General features: G+C 48.6%; 1 protein-coding gene across 3 annotated transcripts in view; it reads left to right on the top strand.

Moving 5' to 3' along the window:
- LOC147105566 (phosphatidylinositol 3-kinase C2 domain-containing subunit gamma-like) overlaps positions 1-26518 on the top strand; it is a 238025-nt gene that overhangs the window by 144705 nt on the left and 66802 nt on the right. For 2 of the 3 annotated variants that reach the window (XM_086010053.1, XM_086010054.1), the window contains exons 18-20: positions 846-940; positions 9021-9201; positions 15761-15868. In XM_086010053.1, the coding sequence (XP_085866179.1) occupies positions 846-940; positions 9021-9201; positions 15761-15868 (384 nt within the window). Of the gene's footprint in view, positions 1-845; positions 941-9020; positions 9202-11923; positions 12087-12245; positions 13607-15760; positions 15869-26518 lie in introns of those variants that run through there. The other variant, XM_086010055.1, reaches the window with a different exon arrangement.

The following is a 26518-nucleotide window of genomic DNA, read 5'->3' as shown; positions in this document are numbered from 1 at the left end:
ATCAAGTCAATGGTTATTGAAGCAGAGTCAGAAACAAGCTAGCATTCACAACCAAAACATACCTTCAAGTGTGACAGTAGATCATCTAGTAGCACTGGAATGGTCAATAATAATACCACCCTTCAATATTGTAATACAATATGTCTCCAGTGTGGTATTTGCAGGTTTGACATTGTTAATTTGTTGACTGTCTGCATCTGTAATCCCCGATGAGCTGCTTATTAAAAACTTACTAACCTCTGGATTCACATTGACATTGGTCACTGGTAATCTTAACCTTGTGCTAATATTGGGCCCTGTTTACACAAAGGTACAGCTTAATAAATGCCTGCACTGCACATTATAATTCATCATCACATATGATCTTGATTGGGGAGGGTGGGGGAAGGAACATAGCAATAGCAGGAAGAATGAATCTCGGATATAAGTTGGAAGCCTTGCTGTCACTTTATACTGACAGGCATGTGAATGGACACTGGCAGTTTGTGCCCCCGAGGTGTAGCTCCATTATGCCATTTCAGAATTTCACCCTGGATAGCTTTTAATAACAGATGAAGGTCTGATTTTTGAGCACCTCTGTTTGACATTTTAAAGAGGGTGTAGGGTGCCTTTGACAAACTCTGAGTTGCTGTACTTGAGTGACTGACAGAACAAATATGTCAAACACATCATAAATCTCAGTCATAGGTTGACATATAAATTGCTAATCATGATCTCAGAGATTTATGAAAAGAAGAACATTTATTAACATTGGGTTCTGTTAGTGAGTGAAATTGGAATTGTAGATGGGTAAATTGCCTAGAATGCAACGATCTACTTTTAAAAGTTTGTTCTACTTTCAACAGGCAGTGAAGTTTGAATGGCATCTTAACAGCCCTCTTGTGGAATTCTTACTTGAGCGTTCAATCAGGAGTATTCGAGTAGCACATCAGTTGTACTGGTAAGTGTACAGATACCAACTTCTCCTTTCTAATTCAGGGTCAGCACGGTCCCGATTTTCACCCCCTCTGCTCGGTGGAAACAAGGCGGTAAAGTGGCCCCAGGATCCGCAGCAACATACTTCCCACTCTGCTCCTGACCGCCGCCATTTCAGATGGGGCCTCTGCTTTGGTGGCCCAGGTGCACTCTCCGCGGTGGTTCACAGACGTTGAGTGGCCTACCAAGCACCCTTAATAGGAATGCTGCAGGCCACTCAAGAGAAGGTTAAATCTTTTGAGTGCTTTTTAAAATGTATTTATGGGGTCACAATTCCTGGCTCCACAAAAATCTTCCGTCCCGTTGTCTGCGACCCCCCACCGCCACCCCCGCCACCCCCCACACCCAGGACTTGCAGTTCGGCTCGTCATTGGTGCTGCTGGAATTACTGACCCCGCCCCGACCAGCAAGCAGGCTGTGGGGGATGACACAATGCTTGCAGCTCACCTGCAATATTGAAATGAGGCCCACCCCTCAAGTTGGCTCGAGCCTCTCGGCAGGGTGTTCGGGCGGGCAATGCCAGCACTCCTCATCCTGTCCCCCCACGGGTAAGCACTTGGAAAACAGTGACAGGATCGGACAAAGTCAACATGGATTTACAAAAGGTAAATCGTGCTTGACTAATCTACTGGAATTTTTTGAGGATGTAACTGGTAAAATAGATAAGGGAGAAGCAGTGGATGTGGTGTATTTGGACTTTCAGAAGGCTTTCGATAAGGTCCTGCATAAGAGATTAACGTGTAAAGTTAAGGCACATGGGATTGGGGGCAAGGTATTGACTTGGATAGAGAACTGGTTGGCAGACAGAAAGCAAAGAGTTGGAATAAATGGGTCTTTTTCCGAATGGCAGGCAATGACTAGTGGGGTACCACAGGGATCGGTCCTTGGACCCCAGCTATTCACAATATATATTAATGATCTAGACAAGGGAACTAGATGTAATATCTCCAAATTTGCAGACGACACAAAGCTGGGTGGGCGTGTGTGCTGTGAGGAAGATGCCGAGAAACTCCAGGATGATTTGGACAGGTTGGGTGATTGGGCAAAAGCATGGCAGATGCAATATAACGTGGATAAATGCGAGGTTATCCACTTTGGTGGCAAAAACAGGAAGGCAGATTATTATCCGAATGGCAATAGATTGGGAGAAGGGGAAGTGCAACGAGACCTGGGTGTCCTTGTGCACCAGTCGCTGAAGGTAAGTATGCAGATGCAGCAAGCGGTTAAGAAGGCAAATGGCATGTTGGCCTTCGTAGCGAGATGGTTTGAGTACAGGAACAAGGATGTCTTGCTACAGTTATACAGGGCCTTGGTGAGACCACATCTTGAGTATTGTGTGCAGTTTTGGTTGCCTTATCTGAGGAAGGATGTTCTTGCCATGGAAGGAGTTCAGCAAAGATTCACCAGGCTGATACCTGGGATGGCAGGAATGACGTATGAGGAGAGATTGGGTCGATTGGGCTTGTACTCGCTGGAGTTGAGAAGAATGAGAGGGGATCTCATTGAAACTTATAAAATTCTGACAGGACTGGACATACTAGATGCTGGAAGGATGTTCCCGATGGTCGGGGAGTCCAGAACCAGGGGTCACAGTCTAAGGATAAGGGGTAGGCGATTTAGGACAGAAATTAGGAGGAATTTCTTCACCCAGAGAGTAGTGAACCTGTGGAATTCTCTACCACAGAAGGCAGTAGAGGCCAATACAGTAAATATATTCAAGAAGGAGTTGGATATATTTCTTAAGGCTAAAGGGATCAAGGGGTATGGGGAGAAAGCAGGGACAGGGTACTGAATTGGGATGATCAGCCATGATCGCATTGAATGGCGGAGCAGGCTCGAGGGGCCGAATGGCCTACTCCTGCTCCTATCTTCTATGTTTCTATGTAAGATCGACCGCCACCTGCCTCTCATGTTTTTGTAAAAACGACATTAAAAAGATCTAAACTCCTTGTAAGTGCTGTTTCTTGAGGGCGAGGTGCGTTGATACAGTCAACTTCTGTCTTCCACTAGCACGAGTTGAGCCCTAGGGTCCTGGATGGAGAGGTTTCGTCAGAAAGGGCTCAGCATTGGACGTCTTCTGGCCATGCCCAAGAACCCACTGGAAAAAGACCACCAAATGCACAAGTGACCCAGAACCAGCATGCTGCCTCCTGGGCTTTACCTACTGCGCTTTCCCCCAGACCCAAACAAGACTCGGCTCCTGAGGCGGCTGCAGCCAGATGGTGAATCCCACTGAAGTGGCATCAAAGAGTCATCCACCCTCTTCCCCCCCATCACCTCAACGTGAACTGATACTTATTCCAAGACAGTCCTGTGTTCACTGAGGCTGAATCAGAGGACCTTCTTTTTAAAGAGCTGCTGCCAGCACCGAGGCAGCATATGGGTAACATACCCGACTTATCATTGGCACCACTCGGCATGGGCGCATTTCACTCCAGCGACGTCAGGCAACTCACAAAGCTTTGTGGTTTTATGTATTTGCAGAGTTTTCTCTGTGGACTGGGCTACCCATTGGCGGTAATGATAACTTTTGGTGATAGTTTAAAAGGACCGATATTGGGTCGGCCGCCCATTATACATCTCTCCTGATTTTCATTCCCATTGAAATTAATGGAAGGGAAAATTGGCCGTGTGGCGTATAATGGGCAGCTTACTCGATGAGGCCCATTTAACGCTATAGCTAAAACTTACAACGACCCCCAGCAGCATTACCTCCGATGGAGAGTGTGCCGGAGGTGCCCCAGCTGACTGAGTACACATTTACATGAAACCTGGTAGCAGATCGACAGCCAGTGTGACACAGAAAGCCACTGTTCTTCCTCCTGCTCCAGTCTCTCGTTGCTTTGCTGCAGTTTAATGCTCAATTACGACATGAACGGCCATCCAGATCAGGCTGCAGCCAGCAGAATGTGACGGGCAGGGGCGTGGGATGCTGTTGAAAACTAGCACAGGTCAGAAAACCCATCCTTTCAAAACCAAGTCTAAAATAGTTGAGAATAAACTTCACAGCTGAGCAGTCGTGCAGCTAGTGATAAAAGACACCTGGGGTAAAGCTTCTTTCTGCAGGATTACTACTGTGCCTACTGTAGGTTGGAGTTGGCAATCGATGCTTTATACTTGGAACACTCAGTACTATCTGCTCCGCTGGCTTTCAAGCTTTGCACCAGTCTGTAACAGATCCCCAGACAGTGAAACAATCTTTTATTTAGTGTTTATATGCTGGCTAAGGTCCCAAGTGCCGTTTAATCGGCTTGTTTATATTCCGCAGCAGCTGGAGCAACATAAAAACAACCACGCATGCGCCGTCTTGTACGTAGCCCATTGATGTTAAGTTGCAGATTGAAGCGACATATCCGGCTGCTATAACCTCTCTTGGTGACTGTGTTTTCCTTCCCCCATCCCCTGCCTTTTCATGCTTCTTTCAGAAATGAGCACAGTTATTTCTTGCTCTTAAAAAAAAAGGAGACTTAGGGAATGTTATTGGAAGTTGTGATATCTCAGTCAGTGTCAGTATAAGATCTATCCAGTTAGCTAGTGTCCCCTAGCTTGGGAAGAAGCAGGACGAATACTTGAAAATGGGTGTCAATGTGTAAGAAACGGGACTCAAAGGAAGGCACGTGGAGAAGGTTAGAAGAGGGATAGAAATGACCACCTGGTTGCTCCAGATATGATTACAGCAGCATCATCATCCTATGCTGGTAGTTTATCAGCCCATGTGCCAGCGTCTTAGCTTTGGAAACACCAACTTTTTGCACTGAGACTGGAGGTTGTCAGAAGCAAACAGATCAGTTGAAGGGTGGGAATGTAGCCTGTCACAATAAATTGGATATTACTTTCTCCCACTGTTGGTTGCACATGAACCTGAGGCAGAACAGTTTAAGATGAGCGGATGCTTCTGAGTCGCAATTGCATGTGTGTTTATTTAGTGTTTGTTCCCAAAGAAATTCACAAATAACCAGTAATGTACTAAAATGCATTTTTTTTTGAACTTTTAATTTTCCTTAAAAGTTTATTCTGGGATATGCCCAGTTGTCATCTTATTTACTTATTCTTATTAGTGCCAAAATTCTTCAAGACTAGTTGCAGCTGCTTTTTGATACAAGGGGAATGATCCGTGGTGTGATTCATTGCCTTTATTTGAGCATTCCAGTCACTATTTACAGAATTGCCTGGGTTTGGAAATTAAATAGGAGTGGGGTTGGAATGGTGTTTAAGTTTTACTTAATTTTAAAAAATTACATCGAGATGGTGGCATTTAGGATTTAGACTACAGCATTACTGTATGATAGCAAAATACTGCAGATGCTGGAAATCCGAAATAACAACAGAAAATGCTGGAAACACTCAACAGGCCAGGCAACATCCGTGGAGAGAGAAATAGAGTCAACGTTTCAGGTCAAAACCCTTCGTCAGGACTGAAAAAGCACAGGAAATAAAACCGATTAAAAGGCCAGTTTGGGGGCTGGGAAATGGGGATGAAAGAACAAAAGAGAAGTGAAGAGACATTAAGAGGTATTCAAAACCAGACGAGATGGTGATAGGACTAGTGGAGAGACAAAAGACGGCTCTAGATTAGGTGTGAAATGCGCTGGCAGAATGGGAGGCAGCGGCCATGTGGGAGAGAAAAAAAGGGGGAAGGGCCAAAACAAAGGTGTGGATAAAAAATATATGTAAAAATGTAATAGGGGCCGAGGTTATGATCATTTGTTTTGGCCCTTCCCCCTCCTGCAACAACAACTTGCATTTATATAGCACCTTTAATGTAGTAAAACATCCCAAGGTGCTTCACAGGAGTGTAATCAGAAAGAAAATTGACACTGAGCCAAAGAAGGAGACATTAGGACAGATGACCAAAAGCTTAGTCAATCAGGTAGGTTTTAAGGGGTGTCTTAAAGGAGGGTGAGAGAGGTAGAGAGTTTGGGGAGGGAATTCCAGAGCTTGGGGCCTAGACGGCTGAAGGCATGGTCACCAATGGCGGGGAAAAGGAAGTGGGGGATGCGCAAGAGACCAGAGTTGGAGGATGTGCAAGAGACCAGAGTTGGAGGATGCGCAAGAGACCAGAGTTGGAGGATGTGCAAGAGACCAGAGCTGGAGGATGTGCAAGAGACCAGAGTTGGAGGAACGCAGAGTTCTCGGAGAGAACTGGAGAAGGTTACAGAGATAGAGAACGGCAACATCATGGAAGGATTTGAATACAAGGATGATAATTTTAAGATCGAGGTGTTGGTGGACCAGGAGCTATCACAGGGATGATGGGTGAATGGGACTTGGCACTCGGTTATATTCTGTAACTATGAGAGCTGGGGCTAGATTTTCAGTTGCTTGCGCCAGCAGTTAGCGCCTTAAGAGAAGTGATTTTCGGGCGCTATGCGTGTAGCGCCCGGGCGCAGCGCAGTTTGCGCCCCGCCCCAAATCAAGTTGCCCGTTAGCGCCGGCGCAAAGTTTAGCGGCCGTCCGGATGCGCGCGCAGAAAATGACGTCACATCCTCATGCAACGCCCTTTGGCCGCCCCGAATCCAAACTTCAGTTGGACCGCCCCATTGTGCGGCTGGCGTCCAGAGCGTTTGTAAAATGGAACGCAACACACCCTGGGGAGCGCAAATTAAAGGGCACTCCTCCTGCACTATAAACGGCAGTCTGCACGTGTTGAGTGGAAGGATCCAGTGTGTTGTTGTGAACGGATCATCATCATCATCATCATCATCGTCATCATCCTCCTCCTCCTCCTACTCCTCCTCCTCCTCCTCTCCCCCCCCAGACTCTGCCTTTGAAAAAAACACATGCACCCTTCCCCTTTAAGAGCTCACTGGCACCAGAGTGTCTGCCGTGCGCTGCGCCCGAGCTCGGGTGTTGCGCTCTGCACCGCCGGCTTAGCACCTAAAGATAGTAGTGGAACGCCTCTTTTAGCGCTCCACCAACCTCTTAGGGCGAAGCCACTGAATTTCCGGCAACGGGGCGCTACTTTGGGGCGGGCGCTAACTTCGGGCGGGCGCTAAGGTTAGCGCCCCAAAACTGTCTATACTGAAAATCTAGCCCCTGATTTTTAATTTTGTTTACATGCTCCTGGTGGGTGTCTCTTTATTACCACGCAGTAACTCAGAAGAAAGCCTGCACCATCCACATTGGAGCGGTCAGTATCCAGAGGGTATGATGAGGAGTTACATTAAGGCAGGATGCACTCGGGTCATGTGTGCCTGGGAGCATACAATTCCTTCTTCCAGCATTTCTTCCTGCAAATCCTACTTTCGTACACTTTTAGTGCAATGATTGTTGTTTCCAGCATGAGAAAACAAACATTTTGACAAGAGAAACATAGGCTGGAAAATTCACTCAAAGGATAATAGCAAATGAAAGCTAAACATGCTTGTGTGACATTGCTCTGAATGCTATTTTAAAGGAGGTGTTGACCAATATATTTTAAATAGGTTTGTGGCTCAGTTAAACTAGGGGACAAAGGAATGTCACACTAATGCTTCTGTCACCAATCACCAGCAGTAATTTCCAGACTCATGTATTTTTAAGTTTGATGTAAAGAGGGTACGACCCATCATCAAAGGTTTCAATGATAGTGACTCGGCATAAACTCAGTCCGGGAATTCCCTGGTCACCTTCCCCTGGATTGCCATGGAGTTCAGGAAGGGGACAGATGGCAGTTATTGGCTTGTGAAATTATTTTTGGTGTGAGAGACTCTGAGATGCTGTAAAATGTGCCAAATAAAGTGCACAGTCAATCTCCCCCAAGACCTCCTGGAAAATAAGGCCATGGTTTTCCGCTACTGCGATCGCCAGCCCACAATTTTCCGTCCATTTACTTTTATGGAGGGAAAATTGCCTCTTGGCGAGCTCGGGAGCAGAAACCCCAGCCTCGGTCTCCTGTTAAAGCTCGTAGGCAGGTACAAAAAGTAATCAAAAGGGCTAATGGAATGTTAGACTTTATCTCAAGGGAGCAGAAATACTCCATCTGGAGCACTGCGTTCAGCTCTGGGCACCGCACCTCCGGAAGGATATATTGACCTTGGAGTGGGTGCAGCACAGATTCACCAGAATGATATTGGGTCTTAGAAGGTTAAATTATGAGACAGTTTGCATAAACTTGGCTTGTATTCTCTTTATAGAAGATTGAGGGATGATCTGATTGAGGTGTTTAAAACGTTAAAAGGATTCAATAGGGTAGGTACAGAGAAACTATTTCCTCTGGTGGGGGAATCAAGAACAAGGGGGCATAATCTTAAAATTAAAACGAGGCCATCTAGGAGGGAATTCAGGAAACTTCTTCATACAAAGGGTAGTAGAAATCTGGAATTCTCTCCCCAAAAGTCTGTGGAATCCTGGGTCACTTGGAACTTTCAAGACTGCGATTGATAGATTTTTTTAGGTAAGGGTATCAAGGGATATGGAGCTAATTGAAAGGCAGGTAAATGGAGTTAAGATGCAAATCGGCCATGATCTAATTGAATGGCGGAGCAGGCTCAAGGGTCTGGATGTCCTACTTCACGTCCCATTCTCCTTCAGCAATTTTTAAATCCACCACTACTGCCAACTGCTCGTTTCTGTATTTCAGATTTTTCCCCAGAGTAAAAGTGATCCACTAGCGGTCACAGCTGCAGCATACGTCTAATTCCTTGTCCTCACATCGACATTCAGGGCTGGTATGAGCTGTTGGCTTCTTTCAAGCTGTTGGGCTGCTTTTTGCTTTATTTTCGAAGTTGTTCTGTATGGATAAGTGGTTAAGAAAGTATTGGCATTATTAATATTCAGCATAAGCTATGGGGTAGGGGCGAGAGTGTCTGATGAGCAGTCGTTGATGTCAGCATTATCTTAATGCCCATCTTCAAATAGTCCTGGCCTGATATTAGTACCAAAGGATTGCTCCTTTGGGGAAAATTTCCCCTAATATGTTGCAGAACATTATCTAGAATCCTGTGCTTTAAAAGGAAACGTTTGACCGTTCCAGTGTTCCTGATTTTTGAAGTGATTCCGTCAATGAGGTGGGACGAGTGCAGCTGCAGCCTCGAGTTGAGGTTGTTCTTTGCGTTCCTCCGCAGGTTACTGAAGGATTGCCTGGCAGACTCTCCGTTCACGGGCCGGTACAGCCAGCTGTTGGCTTCTGTGCTCTGCTGTTCAGGGCGAGCCATGCGAGAAGAATTTGACAAAGAGACCAAGCTCATCGACAGGTTGGCTGAGGTGGCTGAGAAAGTCTGGGCAGCTGACCAATCAAAGCGCTCGGTGAGTACAAGCAAGGTCTGTCCAATGGCCTCTTTGGTAAATGCTCACTCTACATAAAGGCCACTTACTTAGCCAATGCCCATGCCTGATGTCAGAATGCCAGGGAGTCAATTTTCAATATAAATGGAGTCATTATCAAGAATATATATATTAAAAAATGGTAAGATTCTTCCTTTTTATTAATTTTAACTGTTTCCCAATTTTATAATCAAACTTTACCCCTTACCCCCAATTGTTTCCCACCCTCTCCAGAAGGAGTGATCCTTGCTTGGATATGGGCACCAACTGCTCTCCAGTAACTTGCCCATGTAGCCATTTTTACCATGACTCCATTTTTGCTACATTTTCTAGGTTGGCCTGTATGGATAAGTGGTTCAGACAGTATTGGCATTATTAATAAATGTTCAGCATAAACGATGGGGACGGGGAGGGCTTTCCTCCCTTCCTATCCTAGGAGCTGATTCTTGCCAGGATGCGGTTTCCCAGGTAATGGCTATTCGTCAAGGGTGAGCTCAGACTATCAGTGTCGGCAGGCTGTTGAACTGCAGGGGACATCGCATCAGCTAAGCCTCATCCTGTCCTTGCCTGACATCCACACAGTTTCCAGCAGTGGACATCAATTGGGAGCAGGGACCCTGACGGCTTTTTCCTCCCATCCATCTTCCTAGCTTAGAGTACTAGGGGGAAAAATGTGGTTGCTTTGCACCTCCCGTTAGTGCCCTAAGCGGGCGCTAATGGGGCGCAAAGCAACTAGCGCCTGGGCGCGGTGATGTTTGCGCCTCTCGCGAAATTGACCAGACATTTTGCAACGGCGCAAAACACTTCTGCCACGATCTCCTGCGCCCGCCGATCGTGACGTCAGTCAAGCGTGTAGCGCCCCGGACCGGATATCGAGTGGCGCCCCCCAGCCTTACCACCTGCCACTAGCAACGACAGGTTGAGGGGAGCGTTTTGCAGTCAGGAAAGGACTGGGGGAGCGCTATTTAAAGGCAACCGCTTCCTGCCTTTTTTTGTCGGCGACATTTTTGCACCACGCATTCTGAGAGGGAGAGAGAGACTTCTGGAGAGATTCAACGCTGTGTGAAGGAGTTTTGGGTACTGAGCAGCACTTTGCAGATTCATTTAGATTTGACCTTCCTTGCATTGATTTAGAAGAGACTGTGGGGGCTGCACTCTGAGCTCTTTCCCTGGGCCTCTCCATTGTTCTTTCCAGCAGATTTGATGTACAGGTCTCTCCAGGCCGAGATTCAAGGCTGCAATGAGCAGGATGTGGATGGAGAGCAAGATCGACCCTCCCCTTTAAGAACTGGCCGGCGCCAGTGTGTCTGTGTTCCATTGCTGACTGACATCACATGAGCTTCGCCAGCGCTCTGAGGTAGCACCTCGCTCCTCGGCATTAGCACCTTAAGAGAGGTGTGTAGCACCTGATTTAGTGCTCCAATCACCTCCAGGGGCGATAAAAGCCAAGTTTGCAGTTGGAGGCGATAATTAGTGGCAGGCGCTAAACTTTCCGCCTGGCCGATAATTATGCCCCAAACGGGGCGATACCTAATTTCTCCCGCCTAAAGTCTAAATGTAGAAGCCTTCCCCCACCCCAGCAGTGATAGGCAACTGAGCAGTGACAAGGGATCAAAGCTGGGAGCTTATCAGTACGTAGGGCTCAGTACCGTACTGCATAGTACATTCAACCACAGAACTGTCAGGTAAGTTATTCTTCATTAGATTCACTGATTTTCTCTGCAAAACTGACAGACTACACAGTCAATCCTGAAACCTCATGATTTTTGAGGCTGGGCATGATTTGGTTCTGATCAGTATATCTGCACCTAGAGACAGTGGCCTAGAATTTCAGTACAGCCAGTTTTGGGGCGCTAATGCTAGCGCCCGCCCGAAGTTAGCGCCCGCCCCAAAGTTGCGCCCCCTTGCCGGAAATTCAGTGGCTTCGCCCTAAGAGGTTGCTGGAGCGCTAAAAGAGGCGTTGCACTACTATCTTTAGGCGCTAAGCCGGCGGTGCAGAGGGATAGCGCCGAGGCGGGGCGCAGCGCGGGTGCGGTCATTTTTTGATTGACAGCAGACCCCGTGGCGCCGACCAGCTCTTAAAGGGGGAAGGGACGATTTGGTCTGCTGCCACGCCCTGCACACTGCAGCTTTGCAAATAGGCCTCAACACTGCTGCTCAGCCCCAGGGAGTCATGGCAACGCCAGAGAAGGCCCGTGAGCGTGCCCTGCGCTTCTCAGAGCGTGATCTGGGAATAATGGTGACAGCTCTGGAGAAGAGGCGCAGGATCTTGTTCCCAGAGACTAGGAGGAATCCGAACCACCAAGAATACACCAGAGCCTGGAAGCAGATCGCCAACAGGGTGACGTTCACCGGCGATGCCCCCAGGACCCACAAACAATGTCGGAAAAAATACAACGACCTGACCAGGATTGTCAGGGTGAGTACCCTTTCCAGTCTCCTCCTCATTCTTGCATGTACACCTGACATGATGGGCAAAGGGAGCTGAAAGGCCTAATGGCCAGCCCTCAGCCAGCAGCTTTGGGACAGTCATGAGCATCAATTGCCCATTCTGCACTCTACACTCTGGCCAAGCTATTCCACCATGGGAGGCAGTGCACAGTACATCAGGGCTACACTCTGGCCAAGCTATTCCACCATGGGAGGCAGTTCACAGTACATCAGGGCTACACTCCGTATTTACAGCCTGTCCTTTCTCTTGCAGGCTAAAGTTGCCTATAATCGCCAGGCCCGTGCCAGGACCAGGGGAGGCCGCGCCAAGCTGCAGAAGCTCACTCCCCTGGAGGAGCGCGTGAGTGGGCTCATGGGAGCCCGGCTGATCATGCCCACAGCGTGCGGAGTAGCCGACCCTCCACTGCCCGGCAATGGTAAGGACCTCGCCTTTTGGCCCTCTCGCGTCGCACTTGTGCATCCGAGCTACCTCCTTTGCCACTGTCCCACCAATGCGCTGAATGCCACCAGTCCTGACTCCCTCGCTGACGCCGTCTCCTCACTCTGAAGCTACTCTTGTGCATTCCTGCTTTCAGCTGGTGACGACCAGGTCCCTGAAGCTGCCAGTGACAGCCCCTCCGAACAGGAGGAGGAGGAGGAGGAGGAGGAGGAGGAGCAAGAGCAAGCCGGACCATCAGGGGAACACTCAGGTCCCGCAGGAGAGGACGAAATGATTGACACGTCCTCACTGGACGAGTGCCTGGACCAACTGTCGCAGGGGATTGCAGCTGCTGGGACCAGTGGCGTCCAGCCACCCAGGAGCCCTGCGCGTGGGCCGCGGCCTTCCCCCCAAAGGGGGGAAGGATCAGAGGGGAGTGCAGTTGATCGGGACACTCGCCGCCACCAACGTGGCAAGGTTCCCCTAGTTCGGTCCCCTGCTCCCCAGCGGGAGAGTCCCGACTCCAGCCCGGACACCTTCACCTCGGAGGAGGCGTGGAAGCTGGACAAGATGGCCGAGGATTCGGACCGGCGCCACACGGAGCTCATGCGCGTGGTGGGGCGCATGCCTGAGGCCATCGAGTCGCTGGCGACCAGTGTGCGCGAGTTCGGGGCATCAACTGCCGCGAGTGGCCGCATGCTCACTGATGCCGTCAAGTCCCTGGCGGGTGTGATGCGGGCGCACACCAGGACAACAGGGGCACTCACTGCTGCCACACGCGCTGTCTCAGGCAGGCATCGCCAGGGCACCCGCCGCGCTGCAGCGTCCCAGCGAGCCGCCCCTTGGTTGATTGGTGCGGATCCTGCAGTGCGGGCCCGGCCGAGTGCCAGCGCGCCACAGCACCAGCCAGCGCATCCCAGACGCCAGCTTGCCCACATTGCGCCATCCGTCGCCGCCACTCCCCCACTGGGGCGTCAAGGGCAAGCGGCTGGAGCTGATGTTGGCCAGGCTCAGGTGCGCCACTCAGCAGCTGGCCCCTCGACGCCCAAAGGCCGTGTAGGCCGCCCCCCAGCGGCATCTGGCGGAAGGACATCTGAGCCTCAGGTGCCTTCCCCCAGCCTCGCAGCAGCCACTGGGCAGAGCTTGCGAAGGAGCAGCAGGCCGGGCAGGGGAGGCAAAAGGCTGGACAAGGTCTCGCCCTCGCGGGCCACTCAGTAGAGGGTGTGGCCAGCTTTCGTTTTATATGGCGGTGGCCATCTTTCTTTTGCCCATGGTTGTTTGGTTCGTGGGATTATTTTTTGCGTTAAGGCCGAGGTTGAGGCCAGGTTTGTACAAATGCGGAGTTACTCCTCCCCAGTTTGTGGGAGTGAGTCGTTTGTTGGGCTTTTTGTGTGGCTCGTTGATTGTTTTTGGGGATTCATGTGGGAAGGGGTTTTCATTTTTGTGTAATAAATAATTATCTTTATTCATACAGTCTCCATGGTTGTTCTTGTTAGTGTTTGTTGGCTTCGCCGGCTGAGGGCTTGCGGAGCGGCTGCATTCATCTTCCCTCATGGCCACAAGGCATTCCCTGACAGGGGGCTTAGAAGTACCGTGTAATAAGGTGGCGTCGCGCGGCCCTTGGCCCTGGTCGCTCCCTCCTGGGAACGTACTCCTGCTCCTCCTCCTCCTCCTCCTGCTCCTCCTGCTCCTCCTCCTGAGGTGCTGGTCCAACGTCAGGTGGCAGTGCCTGAGTCCTGCGGATAGCCAGGTTGTGTAGCATGCAGCAAACCACCACAAATTGGGAGACCTGGTCCGGCGGATACTGCAGAGCTCCTCCGGAGCGATCAAGGCAGCGGAACCGTTGCTTGAGGACCCCAATAGTTTGCTCGATGATGTTGCGGGTGGTTTGATGGCTCTCGTTGTATGCCTCTTCAGCAGCGGTCCTGGGCGCACAGAGCGGGGTCATGAGCCAGGTACACAAAGGATAGCCTTTGTCCCCGAGTAGCCATCCTCTTGGGGGAGGCTGTGCCTCGAACATGTCATGCACAGTACTCTGCCGCAGGATAAACGCATCGTGGCTGCTGCCTGGAAAGCTGGCATTGACAGCCATGATGCGCTGCTTGTGGTCACACACCAGCTGCACATTCAGAGAATGGTAGCCCTTCCTGTTGCGAAACTGCTCGCCATGCGCCAGAGGGGCCCGCAAAGCCACATGCGTACAGTCAATGGCGCCCTGCACCAAGGGGAAGTCCCCGAGTCTTGCAAATCCCAATGCGCGCTGATGCTGGCTCTCCAAGGCCATGGGGAAGGAGATGAATTGGCTTCTCCTTCTGAACAGTGCTTCGGTCACCTGGCAGATGCAGCGATGCGCGCCGTACTGGGAGATGTTAGCTATGTCCCCAGCAGCGGATTGGAAGGAGCCGGTGGCATAGAAGTTCAATGCCACCGTCACCTTCACTTCCACCGACAGAGACGTCCTGCACCTGAGCTTTGGACGCAGATCTCTGTGAAGCAGGTGGCAGATCTCTGCAACCACCTCCTTTCGGAATCGGAGCCTTCTAACACATCGCGCATCAGTCATGTTGAGGTAGGAGCGCTGCTGGCGGTATAGCCTGACTGGGTAAGGCCTACGTGGCCGACGCCTGTAGCCCCCTCTGCCTCTAGCCAGGGCTGCCCCTCTCACAATGCGTCTGTGAGCCCTACGGACATGGCGCTGCAGCTCCGCGTTGGCACCCCATGCAACCCCCATCAAATCCTGGCAAACAGTCAAATTTCCAAAAGGCCACTTGCAGTGCTCTGGCCTGAGTCCAAAAATACCTGAGCTGTTGCTGCTTGAAACCAGTTAGCTATCCTCCTTGTTGTGTGTCCAGAAATGCGTTGCACAAGAGTGTTTGCTGCAAAATGGCTGGTCTTTATACTGGAGGGTACGTCCCCTTTAATTTGCGCCTCCCCGGGGCCCGCGCTGGCTGTGTTGCATTCCTTTTTTCAAACACTCCGGCCGCCAGCCGCACAATGGGGCGGTCCGACTGAAGTTTGGAATCGGGGCGGCCAAAGGGCGTTGCACGAGGATGTGACGTCATTTTCTGCGCGCGCATCCGGGTGGGCGCTAAACTTTGTGCCGGCGCTAACGCCCAACTTAATTTGGGGCGCCGCAACACGCACAGCGCCCGACATTCACTTCTCTTAAGGCGCTAACTGCTGGCGCAACCAACTGAATTTCTAGGCCAGTGTCTGATGTGGTGGGTATTATTTGCTCTTTTCTCCAGTACACTATTCCAAAGCTTATGTATAACTTAAATCTCTATTGTATAATATACTTAGAAATCTGATATCTCCATGTATTTCCTGTCAGCTTTTATCCATTATAAATGCCTATGTAAAGATGTCGCACTGTAATTACACCCTCCCCCCAGTGGAAGTGCTGCAGCGTAGAGAAAAATCAGCCCTTTATATAACCTGGGAAAGTTATCCAACCTCTTGAGCATAGTTCATCTTTGGGAGGCACTAGATCACTTAGTTTATCCTTCAGTTTCTTTTGGCTGGGGCTCTCTCTGTACGAAGAGAACTGTCGACTTTATTCTGGTATGGTGATTGTTTTGACTACTTTGCCAAGGTGCATATTTTACTGCTCTTGTTTTTTTTTTGCATAGAAATAAAGAATGATAATGTTTTATTGCTTTCATGTTGCAGACTATATTAATGAAAGAGATTGAAGAAGTAGAGAAATTCTTCTACCAGGAACATGTTTGCCATCTGCCATTGAATCCTGCATTTGCAGTAAAAGGCATTGACGCCACTGTAAGTTCACAAGGAAAGAAACTGCTGCTGCTGCCTCATGACTTATTTACAGAGATGATCCTGGTTGGCCGAGGTTCTGAATTACTGCACAATCTTTAAAGTTTTCCTATTTTTTTCTGTCCTCTTAAACATTGTATTTTTGAATGTCCAAAAAACTTGCCAAGTCTTCTTCGGCAGCACTTCCCAAACCCACAACCTCTACCAACCAAAAGGACAAGGGCAGCAGGCCCATGGGAACACCACCACCTCCAAGTTCCCCTCCAAGTCACACACCATCCTGACTTGGAAGTATATTGCCGTTTCTTCAACGTCGCTGGGTCAAAATCCTGGAACTCCCTCCCTAACAGCACTGTGGAAGGGCCTTCACCACACGGACTGCAGCAGTTCAAGAAGGCGGCTCACCACCACCTTCTCGAGGGCAATTAGGGATGGGCAATAAATGCTGTTCATGCCAGCAGCGACCACATCCCGTGAATGATTAAAAAAAATGTCATTGCCATTAATCGGGGGCAATAAGTCAGAACCAGGAAATTACAGGCCCATTAGCTTGACTTTAGTTATAGGCAAGTTACTGGATGGGATCATTGGAGATACTCAGTGTGGCCACTGAGACAGAGAAGGGGTTATTAGAGACTCTCAGCATGGCTTCCGTTAAAGAAGGTCACTGGTTAAATTTTTTGAGTCAGTTACTCGGTTGGTGGATGTAAGTACAGGAAACTCTCGATTTACCGGCACCTAAATAACCGGAAATCTCTGTTAACCGGCAAAATTCAGGTGTAGGTTCAGGTAAGTTTTAGTTCATATTCGTGGCCGTTCCTGGATCTGTGGCTGTGTAACCGGGGTTCATGCACCTGTTGCTAAGCAACAGGGAAGCCTGGATTTGTTGCTGTGTACGGAGTTCTCATACCTTTTACTATACCTCTCTGTAATCTGGACTTTTTGATAAACCGGCACCATGCCGGTCCCGTAGGTGACGGATAAAAAAGAGTTTCCTGTAGTCCTAATTGACATTGCATACCTTGATTTTGAAATTTTAACAATGCACAATAGGTGTGGTATCTTGAGCTGGCCATAGATGGAGACAGACACAGGTTAACTCCGTAACATGGTTTAATCAACCCTTGCACATAAAAGCTTCTGCCATGAGGCAGCAAAAACAAAGAGTACAACAGTACAGATCAGACTTAACTCAGGAGAGCAATTGCCACAGCACCACCTGGTGGATCAGGTTACTCATAACCTCCCAGGTTACTACACTCCTCCCCACTTAAGATTGCCGTATGCAATTCTTAAACAATAACCATTACTAGGTACTATGTTTGAATTAACTAGTATGCTCTAACCATGGTTAAGGTTTGTATAAGTCTTTCTGGTTGCTTGCGAATCCTTTGTGAACGTCTTAATTCCACTTGTGGTGGATTCTCAGATTCATTCGCACTTGAGATTGGAGTAGTCTCTGATGTTGGTTTTACTCTGTCCCACTGTGGCCTGGCAGTACCAGTGTCCACTGGCACCTTATAAGCCGTGCTGGGTCCTGGAACAGCCTCCTCTACTGCCCTTTGTTCCATCTGAGGCAGTTCCCCCTGCTGCCGGCTGAAAAGCTGATCCACATGCCGACAAACCCCTCGACCATCCCCTAGTAACACGGAGTACGACACAGGTCCTGTAATGTCCTGGATTAGTCCTGGTATCCATTTAGGTCCATAACCGAAGTTCCGGGTGTACACAGAGTCCCCTATGGCGAAATGGCGAGCTCTAGTATGTTTGTCATGGTATGCTTTTTGGTTTGTTTGTTTTGTCTCAACCTTGCTTTTGCGATCTGGGTGTATCAGGTCTAACGTGCACCGCAACTTTCTCCCCATCATCAACTCAGCCGGAGAAAGCCCCGTGGTAGCTTGGGGTGTTATACGATAACTAAACAAGGCTCTATTGAGCTTGGTCTCCAGGGTGTCACCTGAGCTCTTCCTCATGAGCTCCTTAAAAGTCTGCACGGCTCACTCAGCTAACCCATTTGAGGCTGGGTGATATGGAGCCGAGGTGACATGTATGATTCCATTCCTTACCATGAATTCTTTGCTCCCTTCACTAACAAAACACTGTGCATTGTCGGATACAATCATTTCTGGAATACCATGCGTGCTGAAGCTGTTCCTGAGACAATTCAGTGTGGCATCAGTCATTGCAGAGCTCACTGGATAAACGTCGATCCACTTTGAGTGAGCGTCAACCAGCACCAAAAACATTTTGCCCATAAAAGGTCCCGCATAATCTATGTGAATTCTCCTCCAGGGTTTGCTGGGCCACTCCCAGGGATGGAGTGGTGCCCCGGCAGGCGCTTTCCTCTGTTCCTGACATATAGTGCATGACTTTACCTTTGACTCAATTTCAGCATCCAAGTTAGGCCACCACAGGTAGTTCCTAGCCAGTCCTTTCATTCTAGTCATTCCTGGGTGCGATTGATGCAACTGTTCCATCAAAGTAGAGCGTCCCCGCTCTGGGACTATGATGCGTGCTCCCCATAGCACACATCCATCTTGGACACTGAGCTCGTGCTGTCTCTGTCTGTACGGCGTGAACTCCGGTCCCTCACGATGATCTGGCCAGCCTTTCAACACAACCTCACGGACCCTTGACAGAACGGGGTCCTTGGCTGTCCAGCCCTGGATTTGCGCTGAAGTCATCAGGGGACTGATCTCCTGATCCAGCATCAGGACGTGCTCCTCAGGGGAAGTACTGCGAGGATATTTTGAGAGGGGCAGGCGGCTGAGAGCATCCGCGTTCCCGTTTTCTTTGCCGGCTCTGTATGTGATCACATATTCATAGGCTCTTAGTATTACTGCCCATCTCATTATTCTCTGTGATGCCATTTGAGGCACCGCTTTCATCTCATTCAGTAAGCTAGTAAGAGGCTTGTGGTCAGTACTGATTACAAACTTCCTCCCATATATGTACTTATGGAATTTCTTTACTCCAAATATAATGGCCAACCCCTCTTTATCAAGCTGTGAATAGTTCTTTTCCGCAGCTGTGAGCGTGCGTGAAACAAACCCGATGGGCCTTTCTGCTCCATCTGGCATGCGGTGGGCCAACACTGCCCCCACTCCATAGGGTGATGCGTCGCAGGACATTATCAGCTCCTTCTTCTCGTCGTAATGCACCAACACCCTGCTGGACTGAAGTAGCTCCTTTGACTGCTGAAACGCTTTCGCTTGCTCTGGCCCCCAACGCCATGGCTCCTCCTTTCTCAGCAGTTTGTGCAGGGGTGCCAGCAGCATCGATAAGTTTGGAAGAAACCGGTTATAATAATTCAGGAGCCCTAGATAGGCTTTCAGTTCAGTCATTGAGGTGGGTGCAGGTGCATCCTGCACTGCCCGCACTTTCCCTGGTAATGGATGGAGGCCTGTGGCATCCACCCGATGTCCCAGGAATGTAACTTCCTTCTCCATGAAACTACACTTACTCTGTTTCAGGCATAGCCCCGCCTCTTCCAGCCGCTGTAGCACTTTGTCCAGTGTTTTTAAGTGATCCTGATCGTCACTTCCTGTTAGCAGAATATCATCTAAGTACACGGCCACCTTTGGAATGCCCTGCAGAATGCCCTCCATAGTCCGTTGGAATATTGTTGGGCTAGAACTGACACCAAATGGTAACCTGGCATACGTGAACAGCCCCTTGTGCATGTTCACTGTGACAAACTTTTTTGATTCTTCATCTAGCAATATCTGCTGATACGCATGACTCATGTCCAGTTTGCTGAATCTTTCTCCCCCAGCGAGCGATGTTAACATGTCCTCCATTCTCAGAATGGGGTACTGTTCTAGTGATGATACTCTGTTCACTGTTAACTTATAGTCACCACACACCCTTATGTTACCGTCGGGCTTCAATACCGGGACTATTGGTGCCGGCCAGTCTGAAAATTTCACTGGTTCTATTACTTTGTCCCTTAGCAGGCGATCTAGTTCCGCCTCAACCTTGGTTTTCATTGCAAAAGGTACCGACCTTGGTTTAAAGAAACGAGGCGTGGCATCACTGGCTACATGAATCTTGGCTGTGGCTCCCCTTAAGGTGCCCAGTTCGTCGTTGAACACTAACTCATGCTTCATCAGCACTTCTTGCAGTGCCTCTACTGTCCTCCATTTTATTCATTGCCTGCCAGTACACACTCAACTCACTGATCCACCCTCGCCCTAATAGGTTTGGCCCTGACCCTGCTACCACTACCACCGTAAGCTCTTTGGTGACTCCTTTGTGTTCCACTTGTACTTCGGCCACCCCCAAAATGTCCACCTTCTGTCCTGTGTAGGTTTTGAGACTAATGGGGCATGTACCTAGTTCTGGTACTTTTGCTTCCTCCCATAGCTTGGCGTACTCAGTCTGCGACATTATGGTTACACTACATCCGGTGTCAATCTCAAACTTTTACTTGACCTCCGTTCACTATCAAATACTGAGTGAGAGGGGGTACGTTGGGCCTTGAAGTGTCTATACTGTATACAGTGAAAACCTCCTCACTAGACTCTTCCTCCTCTTGTATGTAATTTGCCCGCTTTGTGTACTTCTCCCTCCCTCCTTTTGCATGCTTTGCCCCTTTAGCACTGCTTCTCTCACTCACTGCCCTTTTACAGACTTTCTTTAAGTGCCCTATTTTTCCACAATTGTGGCACTTTGCCGTTGCAAACCTGCAGTCCTTTGCATAATGGCTCATCCCGCCACATCGGTAGCAATCCCCAACCCCGACTGGTGGACTTTTCGCGCCCGCTTCCATCTTGAAAACAGCTCCTCCCCCTGGTTTACTCCATTTCTCCTTGCTCATACTGTTTAAGTCCTTAATGTCCTTGTTACCTGTCTCCATGGCTTGTGCTTTTTTAAGTGCCGTCTCAAACGTTAATCCTTCTTCTGACAACAACCTTTGCTGTATACTGTCGTCGTTAACTCCACATACTAGTCTGTCCCTTAACATGACTGTGAGCGCATTTCCAAAATTACAGTCCTGTGCGAGCTTCCGAAGCTCCTCCACATACTTGGTAACGCTTTCTCCGGCCTCCTAATCCTTGAATTGAATTTCCATCTCTGTACTATTTCACTAGGTTTCGGATTGAAATGATTCTTTAGTAGACTCACCAACTCGTCAAAAGATTTTTCTCCTGGCCGCTCCGGGCTCAGCAGGTTCCTCATCTGTGTATAGGTTTGTGCTCCCACACAACTCAGTAAAATGGACCTTTTCTTTTCAGCACTGTCCACCTCGTTTGCCATAAAGAAATGGCTCAGTATTTCAATATACTCCTCCCAAGACTGCGACTTACTGTCAAAAGGTGCCACGGAGCCTACCGTTCCTGCCATCCTTGGAGTCCGGTCACTTCAGCCAAAAAATCAAACTCCGTTTCGACTCCCGCGGCCTAGCCTCGTGCTTTTCCGACTAGCTTGCTAACCAACCCGAGCACCTCTTCCGAATACTCCAAAACTCTTCCGTCCTTTATTCTCGTCGCCATATGTGGTATCTTGAGCTGGTCATAGATGGAGACAGACACAGGTTAACTGCGTAACATGATTTAATCAACCCTTGCACATAAAAGCTTCTGCCATGAGGCAGCAAAAACAAAGAGTACAACAGTACAGATCAGACTTAACTCAGGAGAGCAATTGCCACAGCACCACCTGGTGGATCAGGTTACTCATAACCTCCCAGGTTACTGCACTAGGCATTGATAGGATCCTGTGGGATCAGAGGGCAGATTTTGGGTTGGAGCAGGAATTGGTTGTGTTCTTGCAGGCAGCAGGATGTTTTGAATGGCAGCGATTCTACGTGGGGTCCGTTAATAGTGGAGTCCAGCAAGGATTGGTTTAATGGGCATTTGCTCTTCACCATCTTTATTAGTGATCTGGGGAAACTATCTGCAAGTTCATGGATGACGCAAAGATTTGTGCAGGTGTTGGAACCTTAGATGAGAAAAAAATAGATTACAAGCAGATCTAGATATGATAAGGCAATGGGCCCACGTCTGATAGACGTCATTTAATATGGATAAATGTTGTATTATCCATGTGAGTAGGAATAATGCCAAGCATGTGTATTCCATGCAGGGCTGGGAACTTAAGGATGTTGAGTGGGAATAAGATCTAGGTGAATCTCGAAAGGTTCACGACCAGTGTCACGAGGCTACTGCAAAAGTAAATAGACTGCTAGGAAGTTTTGTCAGGGTGGCTGATATACAGGTCCTGGAAATGGTGCCGAGGGGGGACACTAAACTGATAGCTAGTTTAAAAGCCCTTAGTTACCATGATTGGCTGAGACAGCTGGTCTTTTTAACCTAGAAAAGCATAGGGCTAAAAATTGAGTAGCGCCCCATTTGGGACGCTAACTTCGCTGGGGCGCTACTTTTAGCGCCCCGGAATAATTAGCGTCCCCGCGCCGGAACTTGAGTGCTTGCACCCCAAGAGGGAAGTGGGATGCTACTCGAAGCACCCCGCCTCCCTCTTGGGGTGCTGTGAGTCAATATCGCGCCGCTACGTGCCACGGTATTGCAGCGCGACCTGGGGCCCAGCTGGGTCCCTGGGGATTGGGAGTGCCGACAAAAGAGCTCGGCACTTAAGAGAAGTGCTGGGCTCTTGGAGCGCAGCCGGCACTCCGCGGGGGGGCCGTTCAGGAGGCCAGGGACAGGAACGCAGGCAGGTGCTGGCAGGCAGCCAGCAACAAAAATGGCCGCCCCGCACCTCGCCTTTAAATTGCGCCTCCCCGGCTGCAGGTAGGCCCCCCTAACCCCGTCGGACATATGGTCCGGTGGTAAGTCAGGGGGCACTCCCGAAGATCCCGGCTGGGGCACAAGCGGGACGCTGCGCACGGCGATGATATAATCGCTGGTGGCGCAGCACTGCGGGGCGCTACCGGTTAGCGCCGCCGCTAACCTCCCGCTGAATTTCGTGGGCAGAGCAACGCCCGGGCGCCAGTTGCTTTGCACCCTCTTTGGGGATGTGTCTTTCAGTCACTGTGGAGAAGGTGGGTGGGGTATTGGGGATGTGTATTCAGTAACTGTGGAGAAAGTAGGTGGGGTATTGGGGATGTGTCTCACATTCACTATGGAGAAGGTAGGTGGGGTATTGAGGATGTGTATTCAGTCACTGTGTAGAAGGTAGGTGGGGTATTGGGGATGTGTCTCACAGGCACTGTGGAGAAGGTAGGTGGGGTATTGGGGATGTGTCTCCCAGTCACTGTGGAGAAGGTAGGTGGGGTAATGGGGATGTGTATTCAGTCACTGTGGAGAAGGTAGGTGGGGTATTGGGGATGTGTCTCCCAGTCACTGTGGAGAAGGTAGGTGGGGTATTGGGGATGTGTCTCCCAGTAACTGTGGAGAAGGTAGGTGGGGTATTGGGGATGTGTCTCCCAGTCACTGTGGAGAAGGTAGGTGGGGTAATGGGGATGTGTATTCAGTCACTGTGGAGAAGGTAGGTGGGGTATTGGGGATGTGTATTCAGTCACTGTGGAGAAGGTAGGTGGGGTATTGGGGATGTGTCTCCCAGTAACTGAGGTGGGGTATTGGGGATATGTCTCCCAGTCACTGTGGAGAAGGTAGGTGGGGTATTGGGGATGTGTATTCAGTCACTGTGGAGAAGGTAGGTGGGGTATTGGGGATGTGTCTCCCAGTAACTGAGGTGGGGTATTGGGGATGTGTCTCCCAGTCACTGTGGAGAAGGTAGGTGGGGTATTGGGGATGTGTATTCAGTCACTGTGGAGAAGGTAGGTGGGGTATTGGGGATGTGTCTCCCAGTCACTGTGGAGAAGGTAGCTGGGGTAATGGGGATGTGTTTCAGTCACTGTAGAGAAGGTAGGTGGGGTATTGGGGATGTGTATTCAGTCACTGTGGAGAAGGTAGGTGGGGTATTGGGGATGTGTCTTTCAGTCACTGTGGACTCCTGGAACTTGTTTGATCACCTTCGGGAGTCAGAGAGGAATTTCCCAAAGTATTTTTTTCTCCTAAAATCGGCCTACTGTTTTGCCTGTCTCAGGAGATTGCTGGACTGACTGCTTGGGGGAAGGGGTCGATGATGTGCATGATCTGCACCATAACAGTATGTGACAGGCTTAATGGACGAGGTGGTCTTTTCCTATCCTTTGTTCTCAAACATCCATAAGAGGTTAGGTGAGGTACACTAAAGAAAGAACATACATTTATATAGCATCTTTCACATCCTCAGGCCAACTCAAAGCACTTCACAGCCAATGAATTGCTTCTGAAGTGTAGTCAACGTTATGTAGGCAGATGTGACAGCCAATTTATACATAGCAAGGTCCTACAAACAGCAAGTGAGATAAATGACCAGATAATCTTTTATAGTGATGTTGGTTCAGGGATACATGTTGACCAGGTGACCCGCTTCTCTTCGAGTAATGCTATGGGATCCTTTGCGTCCACCAGAACAGAGAGACAGGACTTCAGTTTAACATTTCATCTAAATGACAGTCTTTCTAATAATGGAGCACTCCCTCAGTACTGCACTGAAATGTCAGCCGAGATTACCTGCTCAAGTCCTAGATCGGGGCTTTAACTCATGACTGCTGACTTAGCAGTGAACAAGGTTCTACTGAAGTAAGCTGACACTTAACTTGAAAAACTAGGAGAACAAGATACTCATCCATATTCTCTCTCTTTCATTATTATGGGAGTGGCGCATAATTAAAAGTTATTGTCGTGTTCTGAGTTAGTCAGCATTTCAGAAATCAGAAAGAACAAATGGGAACCAGAGCAGTTCAGCAAGCTCCTTGAGGAAGTGCTTCTTGCTGTTCTGTGCCCAAAGCTACAGTTGTTTGGTGTTAAGAAACAGGATTAAATATTAAGAATCAGCACTTTCAGCGCAATGCTCCGTTTACATTTTATTTTATGGGGTGAAGGGTGAACGGGACTTGGTGCGAGTTAGAATCCGGGCAGCAGAGTTTTGGATAAGCTCAAGTTTATGGAGGGGGGAAAGTGGGAAAGTGGCCAAGAGAGCGTTGGAATAGTCAAGTCTAGAGGTAACAAAAGCATGAATGAGGGTTTCAGCAGCAGATGGGCTGAGGCAGGGCTTAGACAGGCGATATTACAGAGGTGGAAATAGGTGGTCTTGGTGATGATGGGGATGTGGGGTGGGATGCTCAGCTTAGAGTCAAATAGGAAAAAGATTGGGGCATTCTCCTGGCATCCTGGCCAATATTCCTCCCTCAACCAATAACATCAACAAAAACAATTAACTGCTAATTCACTGTGCACAACTTGGCTGCTGTCTTTGCCTACAAAACATTGACTGAGCTTGCAAAGTAATTCATTGGTTGTGAAGTACCTTGCAACATCCTGAGAAGATTAAAGGCATTATATAAATGCAAGTTCCTCCTTTTGATTGTTTTAAAAAGCATTATAGTTACAAATTAACTGCAAAGTATTAACACTGAGACTCTTGGTACAGCAGGTCCAGTGCAATTATTTCTCACTTGCCTGTCACCTGAAAGGTGGCACCTCTGACAATGCAGTACTCCTTCAGTACTGCATTGAAGTGTCATCCTAGATTTTGTATTCAAGTCCCAGTCCAGGATTTGAACCTGCAACCTTCTGACTCAGAGTGTGTTACTAACTGAGCCAAGCAGAAAATGAAATAGATTTATCTTTCTTACAGATCTAGTCATTTTTTGCAAAACATCTAAACTGTGCCAGTCAAAACCTCCCAGAGTTCCAAACTGCAGTCAGTGCAATAAACACCTTGTTTCTTCTCAAACCAACGCATTTAATTTTATTGCAACAGAAAAACATTGTTTACTGAACGAGTTGAGTGTTAACATTCACTCCAAAGAGTGAAATGGTGATTTTTAAATTTGAAAATGGATTGAAATTCAGCGCAGAGTGAGGTGAATAATGATCCACATTGTCTTATATCTGGAAGATGTCACAGGGGAAATAAATTACAAGGAGTGTAATAGCTTCAAGGCCTGTGCTTAAAACAAAATTGCTTCGGTTCCACGGCCTTAGCTCTCAATCTTGGATTGCAAGCAGTCGAACAAAATAATGTGTTAGTTGTTTAAATGAGGTGCTTTTCTGAGATTAGCTTGACACCATGATTCAAAACACAGGGATCCAGGCTCCAACGTATCTGGTGTACTCTTAGGAACTGTTTCTATAGAAACATCATGTGACCCAGTGCAAAATGGTTATTTCTTGAGCGTGATTAACATTCTCCTAATGCAGGGGGGTGTGTACTGCATTTGCATGGTGTATTATGCTGACACTAGACATTTTTTAAATCTCCGTGAAATAATTTACAGACCTTTTTTCTAAGGTTTGGGCCTAAATGTTCTGATTGGCCTTATTAATTCATGTGAAGTATATAAAGAAATAATTTATTTTTATGTAGCATCTTTCACGGCCTCAGGATTTACCCAAACCATTTCACAATTGATGGAATTGATTTTTGAAGTGTAGTCACTGTTTTATAGGCAAACATGGCAGCCAAGTTGTGAAGAGCACAATTCCACAAACAGTAAATGAGATAAATAACCAGATAGTCCATTTTTGGAGGAGTTGGTTGAGGGATTCGTGTTGGCCAGGACAGCATGGAGAACTCCCTGCTCTTCTCCAAATATGCCATGAGATCTTCTACATGCACCTTAACGGGCAGACAGGGCCTCAA

This window comes from Somniosus microcephalus, chromosome 17, assembly GCF_052327205.1.
Source record: "Somniosus microcephalus isolate GS21.2 chromosome 17, FLI_Smic_1.0, whole genome shotgun sequence".
Classification (NCBI taxonomy): domain Eukaryota; kingdom Metazoa; phylum Chordata; class Chondrichthyes; order Squaliformes; family Somniosidae; genus Somniosus; species Somniosus microcephalus.
This window is presented reverse-complemented; position numbering and strand designations above follow the sequence as displayed.